We start from the raw sequence: 15,984 nt of genomic DNA, 5'->3' as shown, positions 1-15,984 counted from the left end.
ACGTGATGCCAGCAACAGGTTAGAGAAGCTTGGTGGGGGTGGAGGAAGACTATCAGCAGATAAACCAGGAAAGGCTGTGGCAGTTTATATTATCCCCAGAAATGTTTAATGTTACTCGACATTATTACGTGTCTAAGGCTGGATGGATTGTAAAACTAAATCCATCTAACATGCTATCTGTGTAGAGGGCAAATTGCTGTGATTCATGGAAAGCGTAAGCTGCTGCTACAGAAGCAGACTGTGTGTGTAAGTATATGGACACATCATCCAAAGGGCAAAGCTGAAATCGCTGGATCGTCAACACAGATCGATTCTTGTTGCACAGGAACAGGAGTTTCATTAAATTTTGCATTAATCAAGTCCTGTCCCTGTTCTACTCTTTCCTCAGACACTGGATACGGGTTTTACTATGAATAATTAAAAATCACCATTGAATTAGCTAGCACCCAGACAAAGACAGCTACATAATTCTGTCATCTTTATACTTTGATATAGTTCTATGAAAATTAAAACTTCCCCAAATATAGGGCACATCAACCCAACCACATTGCATTTGTGGTATCCTCTCTTAAAAACTCAGGTGAAGAATAGTTGTCAGCTGCCCTTCTCAGCAAAATTTCTGAAACAGTGAGTCATATACTCTCAAAATATAGGACATATGCCTTCGCCTGCATGCAGTATACTGCAATTGTAATCACTGCTATAACATCCAGAAACACTTCAAGAGCCCTGGAATCACTTGATAAGTTGTGAAGTCGTTAGTCCTAGCTCAGCAAAAAAAGGTCCTCTGAATGGCAAATCAACTAGTTTCAAACCATATTTTTGCCAATACACTAGAGTTCCTCACACAAGACTTTTTACAGACAACACAGCTGCAGGCAAGGAAGTAAGTCATTGTACAGAAAAATTCTCGTTTTGACAAAAATTCAAACACAAGTTTTAATTTCTTTAAACCTCAGTAGATTCACATGGTGTCTGCAGTCTATCCAGCGTGATCCAAGTGATGGATCACTACAGGACACTTTCTTTAACCCATCATTTCTCTCCTCCTGCTTCCCAGAGAAAATGAGAAAAGCAGCTCATCTTTTCTGGCAGTGCCAAGACCATAACCACTTTCTTTTGCACTTTCACCCAGGAGTATGCTTATGCCCTATGACTAGGAGTTCAACAGCCTGTAGGAGCCCCAGCCCTTGTAGCTTTCCAGGCTAGACCATTCTTATTTTAGCATTTCTGTAGTGAAGTTAGTGAAATCTCATGTCTAAACTACTAAATGGCTAACTAATATTCTCCATCTAAGTCAATGAAAATTACTAATGAAGTAGGTAACATGCCTAATTAATGTCATATTTCTGCTCCATTAAGAAACAAAAAGTTATAACTACAGTACAATAAATATATTGCCTAACAGCTGTGATGCTCACTGTCCTGGTTAATCTTTTGGTTGGTTACACTGACAGAAAGACTTTGGCCAAACTATCTCTAGAAAGTTATTTACAGTTGCCAGTTGTATTTTGTTCAAAGCACATAAAACCAAAACAAACTCCCTTAGCCTAAGTCGATGGAGCTTCAAGGAAATTATTCAATCAATATTTAGCAGCATTCCAACACCCTGGCAAACACATTCTGCAACCGACTGGTTTACACTTTGCCTCTAAACTGTTGACAAGCTATTTTGCAAACTTAGGAGTTTAATTTTGAAGTTCAGAAAACACATTCCAAGATGGTTCTACTACTAGTCACAGACTGTATCATAGTTCACATATGGCTGGCCATATGATTAAAACAGTAGGCTGAGAACCAGGAAACTGAAGAATTTAGAAGTCACCACTGTAGAAGAAATGCCTAGAAAAGTTTAATGGTCCTCAAAGCATTGGCAGAAGGGTCCTTTCTAACTCTGGATCAACGTTTTACAATGTGCCAAAGGACTCCGACCAATATCCTTTGAAAAACCTGCTGGTGGTACTACAACATTATGTCCAGCCTGGCCAAGTTTCCTAGCAATAAGTGGTTATCTCCATCTTCACAAGATCAAAAGTTTCATACAACTCACTAAATAACTTGAGCCAGATCATCAAAACCCTATTGCTATTCTCACTTCAGCCCTAACTCCTTCAGCTGTAATTTATTTTGGGTGGCAGAAGGAGAAATAGTCAGCCTCTAACAATTTTGCTTTTCAGTCTTGGCACAAGCGGATCATAGCTTCTCCCAATATCTCTGGCTTATCTGTCTAGGACTGAAAACAAAACAACTCACAAAGAAGCCATTAGGCCTTCTGTCCGGTCCTATAAGGAAACCTGGCAGGTTGCTAGCATGCTAGAAGTGCAAGGCCGCTAGCATACTACATTATGGTATGTTATCTATAACAACTTTAGAACTAGCAACCTGAAAACTTAGAAGCAAAGAAACATCAGACTGCAGAAATGAAGAGTCTGAGAAAAGGAACATTCCCTCTCTGCCATCTTTGTTTTGAACAATACAGAACAGAGATCAGTAATTTCCTGTGACCAAAATCTGACTTAAAAAAAATATTACAGAAGACAAACTTGTTTGGAGAATACGTAACAGCCTAAGCAGCATCTATTGTTCATCTGTTGGTCACAACAGATGAACCAAAGAGCACTAAGATGAACCAAACTAATTAGAGAATTAACCTTGTGTTTCGAGAAGTAGAAGAATAAAAAATCTTGTCTCCATTTCTCTGCTACAGGCAGCTTTAGCCTCAAAACTTTAGAGCTGAAGAGAAACTCGCTGTCATCTGAATATGCATGGCCACCACCATGAAGAGATGTAGGTTAATGTTGATACTAACACCTTTGATCTTTATTAATATTGAAAAAAGTTAATTCACCTTGAAAACTGCTAGCCAGGAATGGCACTAAAATTATCACTAAGTCAATAATTTTCTTGACAAGAGGGTCCTAATGCACAGCATGCAAAAAAACCAAATAGTTTCTAAATTACCGTAAACTAACACTTTTATACGCAGCTATAAAGTGAGAGCGGTAAACGCATGCAACACAGCACTAATTCCATAATGCTAAGATCCAAGACCAATCAAATATCTAAAGGAACATCCATAAATTTGATTTATGAATGCAACTAAGTTTTTAGATTAAGAACTAAAGGAACATTTTTGGAGTAAGACAAATCCCATAAGCTCAGCAAAACACACACATTACACACACTGACACCAATTTTTGCACTTCCAATTTAAAGTAGAATATCCAAACAATGTATTGCAACTATGGGAAGCTAACTGGATAAAGTTTTAGAAGATCAAACAGCCCTATCTATTCTATTAACTTTGTATCATTAGATTTGAATGAGGCTACCTAAATGCAAGAGAATCCAAAAACTCAAGAGAAGGGTGCAACTGCAGAAGGCCTTAAAATTTACTGTTAAAATTAGAAATAAAATTTTAATTTTCCCCTTTCTGTCGTGAAGTGTGGGTGTAAAGCTTCAAGTTTAGGAAATATTCTCACTCATGGTAATACACTGTGTGAAATTCTCCTTCCAGAAGCCAGTTTAGCAGACAGCAAAACTATGCTTTCCATTAGAGACAAAGGTGCTTCTTGCTAGAACACTGCTCAGCCACTTCTCACACATTTTTCACATGTACCTGGGATTATAAACCCCGTATGCATCACTTGTCCTCATCTGTTGCAAGGCAGGTGCTTTTCCTATTGCTACCTTTTCCCATAATCATAACACCAACTGAAAAACCCAGTTAGCAAGTATAACATCTCATTGCATGCTATCTAAGCAACTCCAGTTTCCCAAGGCAAGCATATCAGAACACTTGCAGTTTGAGGAAGTTCTACAGTACAAATAAAAACCAAACAAACCTCTCAAAGTTTAACTTGCTGTCTTAACTTGCTATATTTACAGGAAACTATTTTGAACTAAGAATACATAAAAATCACAACTATTGATCAGTCGCAAAGGGTAACATTTTCACACAAAAGAAGACAAAAAGCAAATCACTGCGAGCCTCATTTAAAAAGAAGAAAGTTGTCTCTAAATTGTTTTACATCAGTGGCTCCCAAAGGAAACCGACACCGTGGTTAGGAACATTTGGGAACACAGTAACGAGACGATGGCTAAGGCGTGGCCAAACCAGGCCATGACTGCACATCGTTACTGCATTTACCAGTTATAGATTCTCTCTTGTTCCTCCTCTTCTCCTCCTTACCTACATCTTCAGTGGAAACTTCAGCAGTACACTTTTATCTTCCAGATCCAGGCCCAGCCCCTTATTTGCTTTAACATCACCTCAGCAAAGCACTCTGCTGCCACCATGAAGATGCTCCAAGCGTCCCTCCTTTCCCAACACAAAAGCATTCTCAGACTCGAGGAAAGGATGGAAAGGAATCTATTGGATGAAAACAAGTTCAAGTTGCTATTTTAGATGAATGATGTAAATGGGCTTAAACCAGCTTTACACAAGCAACATTTTCTCTTTCAGATTTCACTATATACACATACCTCCATCTGCCACATCACCTGGAAGAGCAGTCCAAAATGACTGAACGAAGCAAAAACACATTCAGAGCTGAAACAGGAAAGAAAACTAAAACCGTTCTCCAGACAGAATACTTAAGGAGGCAGAAATACCCAGCTTAACATCCAAAGTGCCTTCAAACTCCCCTATTTGCCAAAATTGGATTTAGTTAATCAAGAACAAGACATGTGATCTATAGTTTATCTTCTCCTTTGGCAACAAACAGGACAGAATTGTTTCAGTCTCAGTTTCATTATATGATAGCTAGTTTTAACAACCCTTACTAGAGTAGGAAGATGTGTTATCTGGGCCAAAGCGCTGGAGACCGCCATGTGAATATTAAATAGATCTGTTTGATCAAGCAACTACTAACAGAAGCTAACATTAACACTTAAAAGGTTTCAGAACATAAACAAAAACCCACTGAGATCAAGACAGTTCCTATCTCACTAGCTTTGCAGGCATAGGGTCCTCTTCCACTCTGCAGACTTAAACCAAGACTGAATCGACAGGAAGACACTGGTGAGCTCTCTGTGCCCACGCTGTTTGTGCTGTTTCAGATCTTTGTGTATCTAACCTTACTGCCACCTTGCAGGCCGTACAGAACGCCATTGCTCACAGAGCTTTATACCATTATCCCAAGAACAAATTACAAAAGATTTCACAACGTATTCTACAATCCTTCCTGAAAATTTAAGTCCCTGCAATTCTCCTGCAAACACCTCACAGAGGACACTGACTTCTTCAAACCCTTTCTCAGGAAAGTTGTCTGTCACAGATTTCAGACAGATTACACAGCATCCACCCAGAGACTGGCAAGGAATACTGCACCGCTCGGGAACAGGAAGTTCCTGTTCTTCAAGAGTAATTCCCATTGCAACGAAGAACCTTTGCCAGATGAAATTTTACCACCAGTTCCTCTTTTTGTCACTAGCTAGAGCATCTGAGTTCACCCCTTATGTACTCTGCAGTCTCTGTAACAGGAGAAACATCTCCAATTATGGCACTTTTTAAACTCCCAAGAGTATTTGGCAGGAAATGGTTTAGCTTCCCCCCTCCACAACCCCAACATCATTCCAAAACACCGAGCTGAGAGAAGCAGCAAGTTCTCAAAAGCAGATGGGTGGGCTACAAGGCAAGCAAAAAACTGGCTAGACCGTCAAGCGCAAAGTTAGCACTTAACGATTCAACACCTACCTGGCAGCCAGTTATGAGTGGCATTCAGCAAAGCTTGATATGGTTTACTATCTTCATCAATGGAATGATGGGACAGACCGCACCTTTAGCAAGACTGTGGATGACACCAAATGGGAGGTGACTGAGGGCAACCGATGCATTAAATGGTAGAGCTGCCTTTTAAAGGGATCTCAAAAAGCCAGAGAAATGGCTTGACACAAACCTCCTGAAGTTCAGCAAAGACAAATGCAAGGTCTCACACCTTGTATGAAACATAATCCCACACATCAACAGAAGCTGAGGACCAACTGTCTAGGTGGCAACCTGACAGAAAACACTTGTGAATCCTGATGGACAGGCTGAACAAGAGGCAGCAATGCATCCTTGCAGCGACAAATTGTTACTACACAGGGAATTGCACAGGCAGTAGAACGGGGGAAGGGATTAGCCTTCTCTACTCAGCAATTTTGGGCCCACATCCAGAATACTATGTTCAGCTTTGGCCCTCCATCTGAACTATCAGCACACACGTGAGAGTCCCATGCAGGGGTACTAAGGCAGTTAGAGGGCTGGAGCATACAACACGTGAAGACACACCAAGCTAACTGGGCTCGTTTAGTCTGCAGAAAAAAGGGCTTAGGAGGAAATCTAACAGCCGTCTCCCATTACTGCAGCAGCAGTTCAACAGCTATGTTAGACTGCTGAGGTACTACCCATCTTTCTTTTTTTGACGTTACTGTTAAGGAAATACAACACTGAACACAAAAGCGAACATAATGGATCATAGCAAAATGCGCATAACCCCACATTTTGTCCAAGACAGTGGTCTAAACCAGGTGGTTAGTGAAGAATTTGAGAAAGGGTATGTATACAATGGTACTTTCCTGTAACACTCTCAGCCCCTGCTAATTTGTGCTCAGTGACCTTCTGAGCCAAAAGTGATTATGTAATGACTTTCAATAGGTTGTTCTTCCATCAGTTTGTCCAACACTTGTAATTCCACGAACGTCCAGCATCCACAATGTTCTGTAGCCAGGAGCTCCATATTTTACTACTTCTGACAGTTACTTCTTTTGATGCCCTCTGCTCTTGTACTAGAAAAGACAATCAACTCCCAATTCACATTTTTCACACATTCAGATTTTTGCAAGCCTCTCTCACTCTTACCTCCCCATTCCCAGTCATGTCCATCATCATCTTTTTCAGGTTGAACACTGCCTGACATGCATAAGACATCCCACACCTTAAGTTTCTAGTTCTCTTATACTCTTTTTGAGATGGAAATATCAAAATTGCGCACAAACAGGCATTGAAATGGACTTAAATTCTCAGTTAGGTTCTTGACTACTTCTCTAGTAATTACTTACATGATAAATACTGAGTGTTTAGCTGGTATCTCATATTTCTAGCGTTAACTCCAAGATCTCATTCTGGCATTATGAGTCAATTCAGAGTCCAGTACACCAGGCTCCAACTCCACTAAATTCTTATGAGTGCTTCAAACTAGTTAAATGCATTCTCACATTCTCCTAATAACACATAGGAAAGCTGAAGCAGAACAGACTAGATCTATTCATGTTTAAGATATATTTTTAAAAACTCCACTATTAAAAAAAGTATATTGAGCAGTGTTGCATGTCATCGTTTACATCACAACATGAATCTAGGATCCTGTAGAAGACAGGTTAACTAAGCCTGTCACACTATTTCTCCACAATAACCACACTGCCTTCTTGCTCTCTAACAAAACACTCCCTATCCTCCCAGTCTTCACTGCTATCTGCCCAGCGTCCTATTTCCCTAACCTTTCCCCACTGTCATCCAGCCACTCCATCACAGTTCTCAGTCCCATCCCTCACTCTCCCAGCTCGTCCTATCCATTAGGAGTTTTTCATGTCAGAGTCTCCGTAGCCTGTTGCCCAGAAAACAGAGTTTATCAAACTCTTCTCCGACAACTGCCAAATGCTTAGATGAGATCCTGATTGCTGCTCCACACTCAGTCAAGCCAGGGAAGTGCAGTGGATCAAACAGTTTTCCCTCCACAAACTGTACAGGGGACTGAAGAACTGCCAACAGCCTGCATGCTGCACAAGCCTCCATTAACCAGCACTTGTGACTGGGTATGTGTTTTCACTCATGCTACTAATTTTCAAGACTACTTAACTGATAAGCAAATTCCCTCCCCTCTTAAGCTACACTTTAAAAAAATTATCTATAAAATACTCACTGAACAGCCCTGCCAAATACCTCAAGAAAATTTTAAACATAATTGTGTTTACATTTATGTGACAGATAAGTTATTTCCATAATTCTACACTTTTAATCTAGGCTGTAAAACAAAAGCTGTTCTTTCTGCCCTGCTTCTTGTGCATCATCTTTATCTGTGGAGCGCTCTTTCCCCTAACATACACGCAGATCTTCAAAGTAAATATTCTGCATACACCAGAACTCCTGTCTGCTTTTTGACTAGCAGTGTGCACTGGGTCCTTACTAAATCTTGCATTCTTCCCAAAGACAAGGCGGCAAAGGAATTGAGCCAATACACAATCCAATATTTCACTCCACAAAAACCAAAAGAAACTGCAAGTGTTGGTATCCACACATACTTCACAAGTGGAAGAACTGAGGGCAATAGCTGTTATTTCTTGAACTGTCCACCCAGTGATAAGCACTCATCTGGTGACTGCAAGCGGTCACTGCAATTAAGAGAGCATTAACTATTTAAAGGACAGATTTCTAACAGCAGAAGGCAATACTGCAGCATCACTGAAGAACCATCAGGGAAGTGAACCGATCCACGTGTAAATTTTTTATTTAAAAATAATAATAGTAAAAAAAATGGTGAGCAGCTACTGATCCCAGTGGAACAGACAACATGCAAACAGGCTATGTCATAACATGACCTAAGGCAGCCTGATATGCTCAGAAGTTGTCCAAGGGTCCACATGGTTGTAAGCCTTATCTCCATCTCCAAGACAACCTGAGAAGCATTTTTGAAAGACATCATACTTTTCAGGAAGAATTAAAGAATCCTTGTAACAGCAAGGATGGATAGCTTTGTTTCCCAATTTGAAAGTAACTTGAAAAGAAAACCTGAAATAACAGATCAACACTGAACCAAAAAATCAAACATAATCATTATTAAAAGCTTGAGAAACATTTAAGGTGACTCTTCAGTCCTGGACAGATTTTTCTTACACTCTGTCTTATGAAATCCTAGATATTGTATTTCATTTAAGCTCAAGTTATGGATATGAATTCAATACCAACCATAAAAATATTGCTATAAACAATATAACCAAAGATTCATAAAGGGATTCTACTGAGCCAGCTAACGTTACGGTGGGCTGCTAGAAAGTACCAGTTATAGGACAGGGGAGTATACTAGATCCCAAACACTGATCACCATGATGTTCAGAACAGGAAAAAGATCCGAGCTTCTAAAGATGACTAGGCTGGGCAATCCAAAGTAAAAACGTTCTCCATGTCTCCACTATTTCAAGTCCAACAGAGATTTATCTGCTTTCTTCCATAATATTCTGGACTTGAACTAATCAATTATCTCTGCCAGGACATATTTCTGCCAAGTTTCTTCTACATTTCATATTATACAGTATACAACATGACTGGGAGCTGAGCAGAAGGGTTTATCACATAAACATATTAAAAGCTGTCTTGACCAAAGCTGGACCACAATCAGCACTGAGGCTGAAAATCAGTATTTTCCCGAGGATTCTTTATACTAATAAGAAAGGCATTGGAACAGGCTGCCCAAGGAGGTGGTGGAGTCACCATCCCTGGAGGTGTTTAAAAAACGTGTAGATGTGGCACTTCGGGATATGGTTTAGTAGGAATGGTGGTGTTGGGTGGATGGTTGGACTCGATCTTAGAGGTCTTTTCCAACCTATGATTCTATGAAATACCTTATCTAGCTATGAGATGCAACAGGGCAGGAAGTCAAAGTTCAAATCCCTGACACAGCACAGTATTTCTTCTTCGGGTCAGTAAGAAACATTTCAAGATACACCTCCCTGCAGAAGACCTTTTTCAAAGTCCGTTTGCAGAGGGCTAGGAAATTTCTGACTATCTGACATTAAAGCATTCTGCACCGTTTAATAATACAGCGCTGTTGTTGCAATGATAGCCATGAATCCATCAGTCCAGATATGAATGATCTGTCAATAAAATGAAAAATGTTGTGCTATCTTGCCTGGCAACATAACGTACACCTGCATTGCTGTCTGTTGTTACTTCTGAATCCCTGCAATAAACATAGTAATGCAAACACTCCTTTAAAGGCACGTGGAAAGAAGAGATTGCTATTTTTAATCTATTTTAGTTTCTGCAGAAGATAATCCAGATGTGCTTCCACAGAGCCTGGAAATACCAATTAACGGCATTTTGACAGTCTGGCAAGATGCATGGCAAGTAAGAAGAGATCTCTGACATACTCTGATTACGCTACCGACAAATGGAGCACACAGCGGTCTAGAATCTTTGTTGCTGTAAAACATTGAATTCAAATCTAACAATCTCCTCCTATTCTGTGTTTTTCAAGTGCTTAAGGCTCTTCATGAAGGACCTTAAGATCACATAAATCAATAGACTGATGTTTTTGAGAAGCATTTTACCCAGATTAGCATTGTCATTCAAGTATACTCAAAAGCAAGGTGGGCTGTAGGAGATCAGTAGATATTCAACAATACTCTCCACGCAATGAGAAAATAAACAATGAGAAATTTCTGTATTAATAGCAACAGTCTTCATTATTATTTTTTGTCTCATAATTGAATAAATGAAAATACAAACCAAGAAGATGAAGAAACTTGCCCCAATTTCAAGGAATGAGGGAGACAACTCCAGCAGTATTACCACAGTGAGCTTGAAACAGTTGAAACTGCTGATGATGTCTTCAAGTAATTCAAGCCTAGCATTGCATGGCAAAGCATTCCAGCAGTTTCTTCCCAGAGATTACAAGAAGTGTACACTGCCTCTATGACTTCCAAGCTGCAAAAGAGAATCTTTTCTTCTTGTTTTGCCTCCCACGTCACATGGAAAGGAATCAAAAAGAAATAGAACTGCACATCCCTTGACAGATTTCCAAGGCTCTGTAATTCAAAGTGATCCAACTGAAGACAAACAGCACTTCCCAAAAGGGAACGCCGATGGACACGCAACAGCGTTGAACCTGCTGGCCCAGGTGAGCCTCCAGGGCTGGGATCCATTTCCTTCTAAATTCTCCTGCTGGAGGAACAGCAGTTGAGGGCCTCCGGTGACAATGCAGAGTCTCTGTTTCCCCTACAGGAAGTGGTACATGTGTACAGTGAACAGATCCTTCCCTGGCTGGATTCAGAAGTCTATATTTTGATTACTGCTAGGGCCTCTGTAGCAACTTAGAAGGCTTTAGCTATGAAACACGGCGCATGTTAGCAAACAAGGCTCTGAAGCTATTGCTATGTCAAATTAATCTAGAACAACCTGCAGAAACATTCAAGATGGTCACTGTCCATCTGACAGTACATTTCAGTTTCTTCTTGTGTTCCTGGCTAAACTTCTCTGGGAATTACAGCACTCTCCCAGTTCAAGCGGTTTTCTTATTTTATTTGTAAATAGAAGGAACCAATAAATCGAAAATCTCTACAAACACTAAAACAGTCAGTCCAGATTACTCTGGAAGTTTGTTTTGATTCTTCAGGGTTTTTTGGTCTGGCTTTTTTGTTTTGGTTTTTTTTTGAAGCAGAGGGAAAAGGCTCGGTCTTAGTGCTGTACCTGGAGATGGATCATTCACGCTCTTTGGCTACCAGTGTTAAACTTGAAACTGAAAGCACACGCATATTTAAATGCCTAAGAGGGAAAATGAAGTACCTGACAGACTTGCACAACAGATTCAAAACTAGTCCTGACTAACCACTACTAGCAAACACACAGAAATGCATAATATCCAGCAATCACAAGAATTGTCCTTTCACTCCCAGTCTGGCTCTCTGCATTGCATAGTGTGCATGCAACAATCCTTGGCAGAATAAAAAAAGCAACCTCGTGACCAGGTAAGACAAAGATTAATGTTAAAGGATCACCTGATTTTCCCCTTACCAATGGTACTCTTATTCACTACCATGCTCTGGGCTGTTGCAAATGATCATCTGGCCCTCTCAAATAGGCCCACAGTGCCCACACAGGAAATAGACTGAAGATGATCACACGCTTTCAAGAAATAGATCTGACTAAGATTCAGTGTGGTATAAGGATAATCATAATCCTCACTGGATTCCTACAGTTTGGGCTCAGAAGAACTATCCCTGGATCATCACACACATCAGACCAAGGACGAGAAACTGAAGCACGAAGACAAGAGACCACATCCTAATGTCTGAACCAGATCCATATCTGCACTGTTTTTTGTCTGTGAATCTTCTGCCTTGCTCTTTTTCACACAAAACAAAGACAGCAATCTGCATTTACATTCTAACAAAGGCAGCCTCTACTGCTCTACCAGATTCAGTATTCCACAGGTTCAATCTTATCCCTGAGAATGAGCTCAAAGCTTAATGTACCGCTGCAGTGAACTGTGACTGCGAAACAAAAGCAACACCGAGGCTTGGTGGTGTTTCCTTTTCTGGCCCCCTCCCTTCATAGGGCATCTTTTTCCCTGCTCTGCTTTCTGGCCTCCTATGTTTCGATCTTCCTTGGGTCATGAGCAACAGCATTTCTGTCCAACACAAATCTTTTGGCAGGGCAAAAGACCTGCAGCCCCAATTACCAAGAAGGACAAGCAGTCTCCCAAGACAAGCAGTTTTAATTCCTAGGGACTCTATTTTTAGTCATAGCACGAGAAGTCCCTGAGCAACAATATCCTTTGACCCGTCATTTATGGCAGGGGAGGAAGCACGGCCAGAGCTGGTCTACAGGTCTGAGTGTCCAACTACTACTATCCAACATGAAAAGAGCTCACGCTGTACACAATGGGCAGACATCAGAGAACAGTTGAACTCCCTTTTCCTCCTCTTCCCAAAGCAGGGCTGAAGAGGGAGAGAACAAGAGTGAACACGGTTGCTAACAGCCCCAACAGACACCAATTGCTGGGATGAACCAGATTGCTGACAGGCATGCCAGCCTGAAACTAGAAGGAAATTAATTTAAAGTTTCTTCAAACTAAACTTAGGTTATTTTTTTTCCTTCAGTAATACAATCACCAGCCATACTACGCAGACAAAATTTGGGTAGGTTGCAAGCAATTCTGATGCTTCACATCAGGAGTAGAATCCATCTTTTATAGCCATGCTGTCACAGAGAAGACTGACACTAAAGGAAGTATATATGACTGAATGTATGTAACAGAAGGAAAGCAACAAGCTATTTTTAAATAACTGTTTATGGGAGAATTGCTACTAGCATTTTGAATATTAAATCAAATCCCTTGAAAGGATTCTATCACAGAAAAGTGTAAAACAACATCTTAGGCTTCGATTTACAGTTCACTTCTTTTTCTGTTCATGAGAATAAACATATCCTACACAGACAACCAATTACAAATTAAGTCTTTGATTTATGCCCTCTTCATCCACAACGTAAAAGCAATTCTCAAATTCTGGCAATAGCTTGAAGAAAAGTAAGAAATGAAGTTATTTATAAAAAAAGCACTTTAGGAGACAGCATGGCAGAAGAAAGGGAATTGGAGAAGCAGAGTGATCTGAATTCTGAACAAAGTGGGAAACACCATACAAGGGCCTCATTTTCCGTACAAGCGATCGACAACAAAAGCAGCTGACACCTTCTTAACTCCACAACACTTATTTCTTTTTATCGCCCCAAGCACTTAGCCTTTACAAGGTGCTGACTGTAGCTTATGAAAGGAAATCACTGATTTTTGTCCTGTTCTCTTCCGTTTGACATTGTAACACAGTTGCTGGTTTTCAAGGTGAAAGTACAAATACTACCTAGACTATGGCATCTCCGTAAAATTCTTGACATTACTATACCACATTCAGGTGGCAAACGTCAACCTTTCACTGCCACCACTCAGCAAAGCTACATCTTATCAGCAACACACAACGGTACGAGGAACCAGAACACGGAAACACACAACTAGAAAGCAACGTACCTTTCTATACCAGGGGCTGGTCTCGCAACACACCAAATAAGCGCCCACCCTCCTGCCAATATTCTCACAAGTACCACAGTTTAAGAACCATTAGTGAACGAGGAACAAAAGCTGTTAATGGCACATGGATCTTTTTCTACAGAGCTAGTTTGTCAACAGTGTAAAAACACTAATGGGCAACAAAGAAAGTTGGTTTACAGTTATGGAGCTGCTACAGTCCTAACCTCCACAAAGCCAGCACATAATCACACCTCCTTAACATAACATACGACTGTTACTAGCACCAGAGACAGTCAGGACACTCCGCAGCCTGAAGAACCATCAAATACATACATAAATGTACCATCAAATAACTTTATGAAGGATTCTGACCTTAAGTAATTCTGAGCTATAAGACAAATGACACTTAGAAGAAACAAGCCTTCTTAACAAACCCAGATCAAGGCTCAGTAAATAAATTCCTACAGTGTCACACATCAGTAAGAACCAGAATTACGCCCATCCCGCATAACATGCCGCTTCCAGTCTTCGGAAGGTTTGACGTTATGTCATCCGCTAGCAAAACCTGGGAAACTACAACAAAAATAACGCAGCCCCATCCACCATAGCCTTCCATCGCCATTTCATCTTCGAGTCACCACGCCAGTACGTTTCACAGAAGAAAACCGCCTCGGTGCTGCCTACACACGAGCATTCTCTGCCCCGAAGAGCCGGAACCGTTCAGGCTTGAAAAACGAGGAGGGGTGAAAAGGCGCCGGGGGAACCCGCGGGCACCACGGGCCCGAACCAAGCCCGGCCTCCCCCCCCCCTTCCCGTCCGAGACCCCTCGCCCGCCGCGACACCTGCTTCGGGGCGAGCCCCCGGGCCGCCTCCCCGCACGCCGCGACCCCGGGCGGCAGCCGAGGGGCCCGGCAGGCCCGCGGGGGCCCGCGCTCACCGCTGAGCGCCGACGCCTGCAGCGTGGCCCCCGAGGTGCCGTCGATGACTTTGATGGCGCCGCGAGCGGTCACGGCCAGGATGGCGTTGAGCGCCGGGTGGTAGCACAGGCTGCAGAGACCGTCGGCGTCGCAGCGCAGGCAGCCGTCCCGCAGCAGCAGCCACTCGCAGGAGCCCGGCCCGGCCGACACCGGCCCGGGCCCCGGCCCAGCCGGCGCCGCCGCCGCCGAAGAGCAGGAGGCCGCCGCAGCCATCTTGCCGGCCGCCGCCGCCGCCCTCAGGACAAGAGGCCCGGGGGGAGCCGCTCACTGACAGTCCCTGGAGCCGCCGCCGCCGCCAGTCACCATCCGGGTCCGGGGAGAGGGGGAAAGGGAGAGCGCCGGCCTGAGCAGGAAGTGACACAACCGCGCCGGATGCGGAACCGACCGCCGGCCTGACACAGCGGCGGCGGCGGCGGGGGGCGGAAGGGAGCTACGGGCCGCTCGTCACGGAGGGCGGCGGGGGGGCGGCAGGGGCGGCTCCGCTGCACGCGCGCATCCACATCTTCATCCTCGTCCTCATCCTCCCTCCTTCACGCGCGCCCCCGCACAAGGCACCCGCCCGCTCTGTGGCCGTCCCGCGCATGCGCGGGGAAGGGGATGCTGCGCGCGCCTCCGGGCCCCGCTCCGCCCCGCTCCGTGCGGGGGTCGGGCCCGGCCCGGCCGGCGGCGGGAAGCGAGGCCCCCTCCAGGGGGGCGCACGGCGGGCCCGGCCCGAGGCGGAGAGAGAGCTGCGCGGGTGGGAGCGGCCGGCGGAGCGGCTCAGTTCTGGCGCCGGCTGCGGCAGCGCTGGAGCGCGGCCGGCTGGGCGGCGGCTTTCCCCGGTACCGCTCCGGACAAGAACGGGGGCGGGAGCGGGGGTGGTTCCGCACCCCGGCTGCGAGCCCGGCGGTTCGGGGCGTGCGCAGCGGCGGGCGGGTGGGCCTCGCTTTGGCACCGAGCGAAAGGCTCCCAGACGCGCCCGGCTGCGGCGGGTTCCTGTCGGGGAAGCGAGCTCGGCCCCGGGAGTCGCGATAGCGGCGACAGCGCTGCGTAGGGAAGCAGCGCTCGCCGTGCCTCAGACCCCGGCGGTAACAACGCCGCCTGCGCGGTGGGGGTTCTCTCTGCTGCCCCACCGGAGCAGCTCCCCGGAGGCGTTCTCCATCGAAGTAGCGTGTTCTGCTAAAACCTCTGGGAAGGCTTCTAGGCCACTGGGGGTCTTAAATACAGCGAAGTGTCAAATACCATGTGGT

The 15,984-nt window shown here is 43.9% G+C and overlaps 1 protein-coding gene across 6 annotated transcripts in view; it reads right to left on the bottom strand.

The window, feature by feature from the left end:
* BIRC6 (baculoviral IAP repeat containing 6) overlaps positions 1-15,026 on the bottom strand; it is a 194,638-nt gene extending 179,612 nt beyond the window's left edge. For 5 of the 6 annotated variants that reach the window (XM_075412718.1, XM_075412724.1, XM_075412719.1 and 2 more), the window contains exon 1: positions 14,716-15,025. In XM_075412718.1, coding sequence (XP_075268833.1) covers positions 14,716-14,968 — 253 coding nt within the window. In that variant the 5' untranslated portion in view covers positions 14,969-15,025. Of the gene's footprint in view, positions 1-14,715 lie in introns of all 6 variants that reach the window. The other variant, XM_075412723.1, reaches the window with a different exon arrangement.
* Positions 15,027-15,984: the final 958 nt, after the last annotated feature.

The sequence above is a fragment of the Opisthocomus hoazin genome, chromosome 2 (genome assembly GCF_030867145.1).
Source record: "Opisthocomus hoazin isolate bOpiHoa1 chromosome 2, bOpiHoa1.hap1, whole genome shotgun sequence".
NCBI lineage: Eukaryota > Metazoa > Chordata > Aves > Opisthocomiformes > Opisthocomidae > Opisthocomus > Opisthocomus hoazin.
The sequence above is the reverse complement of the archived record's forward strand: the minus strand, read 5'-3'. Positions and strand labels throughout refer to the sequence as shown.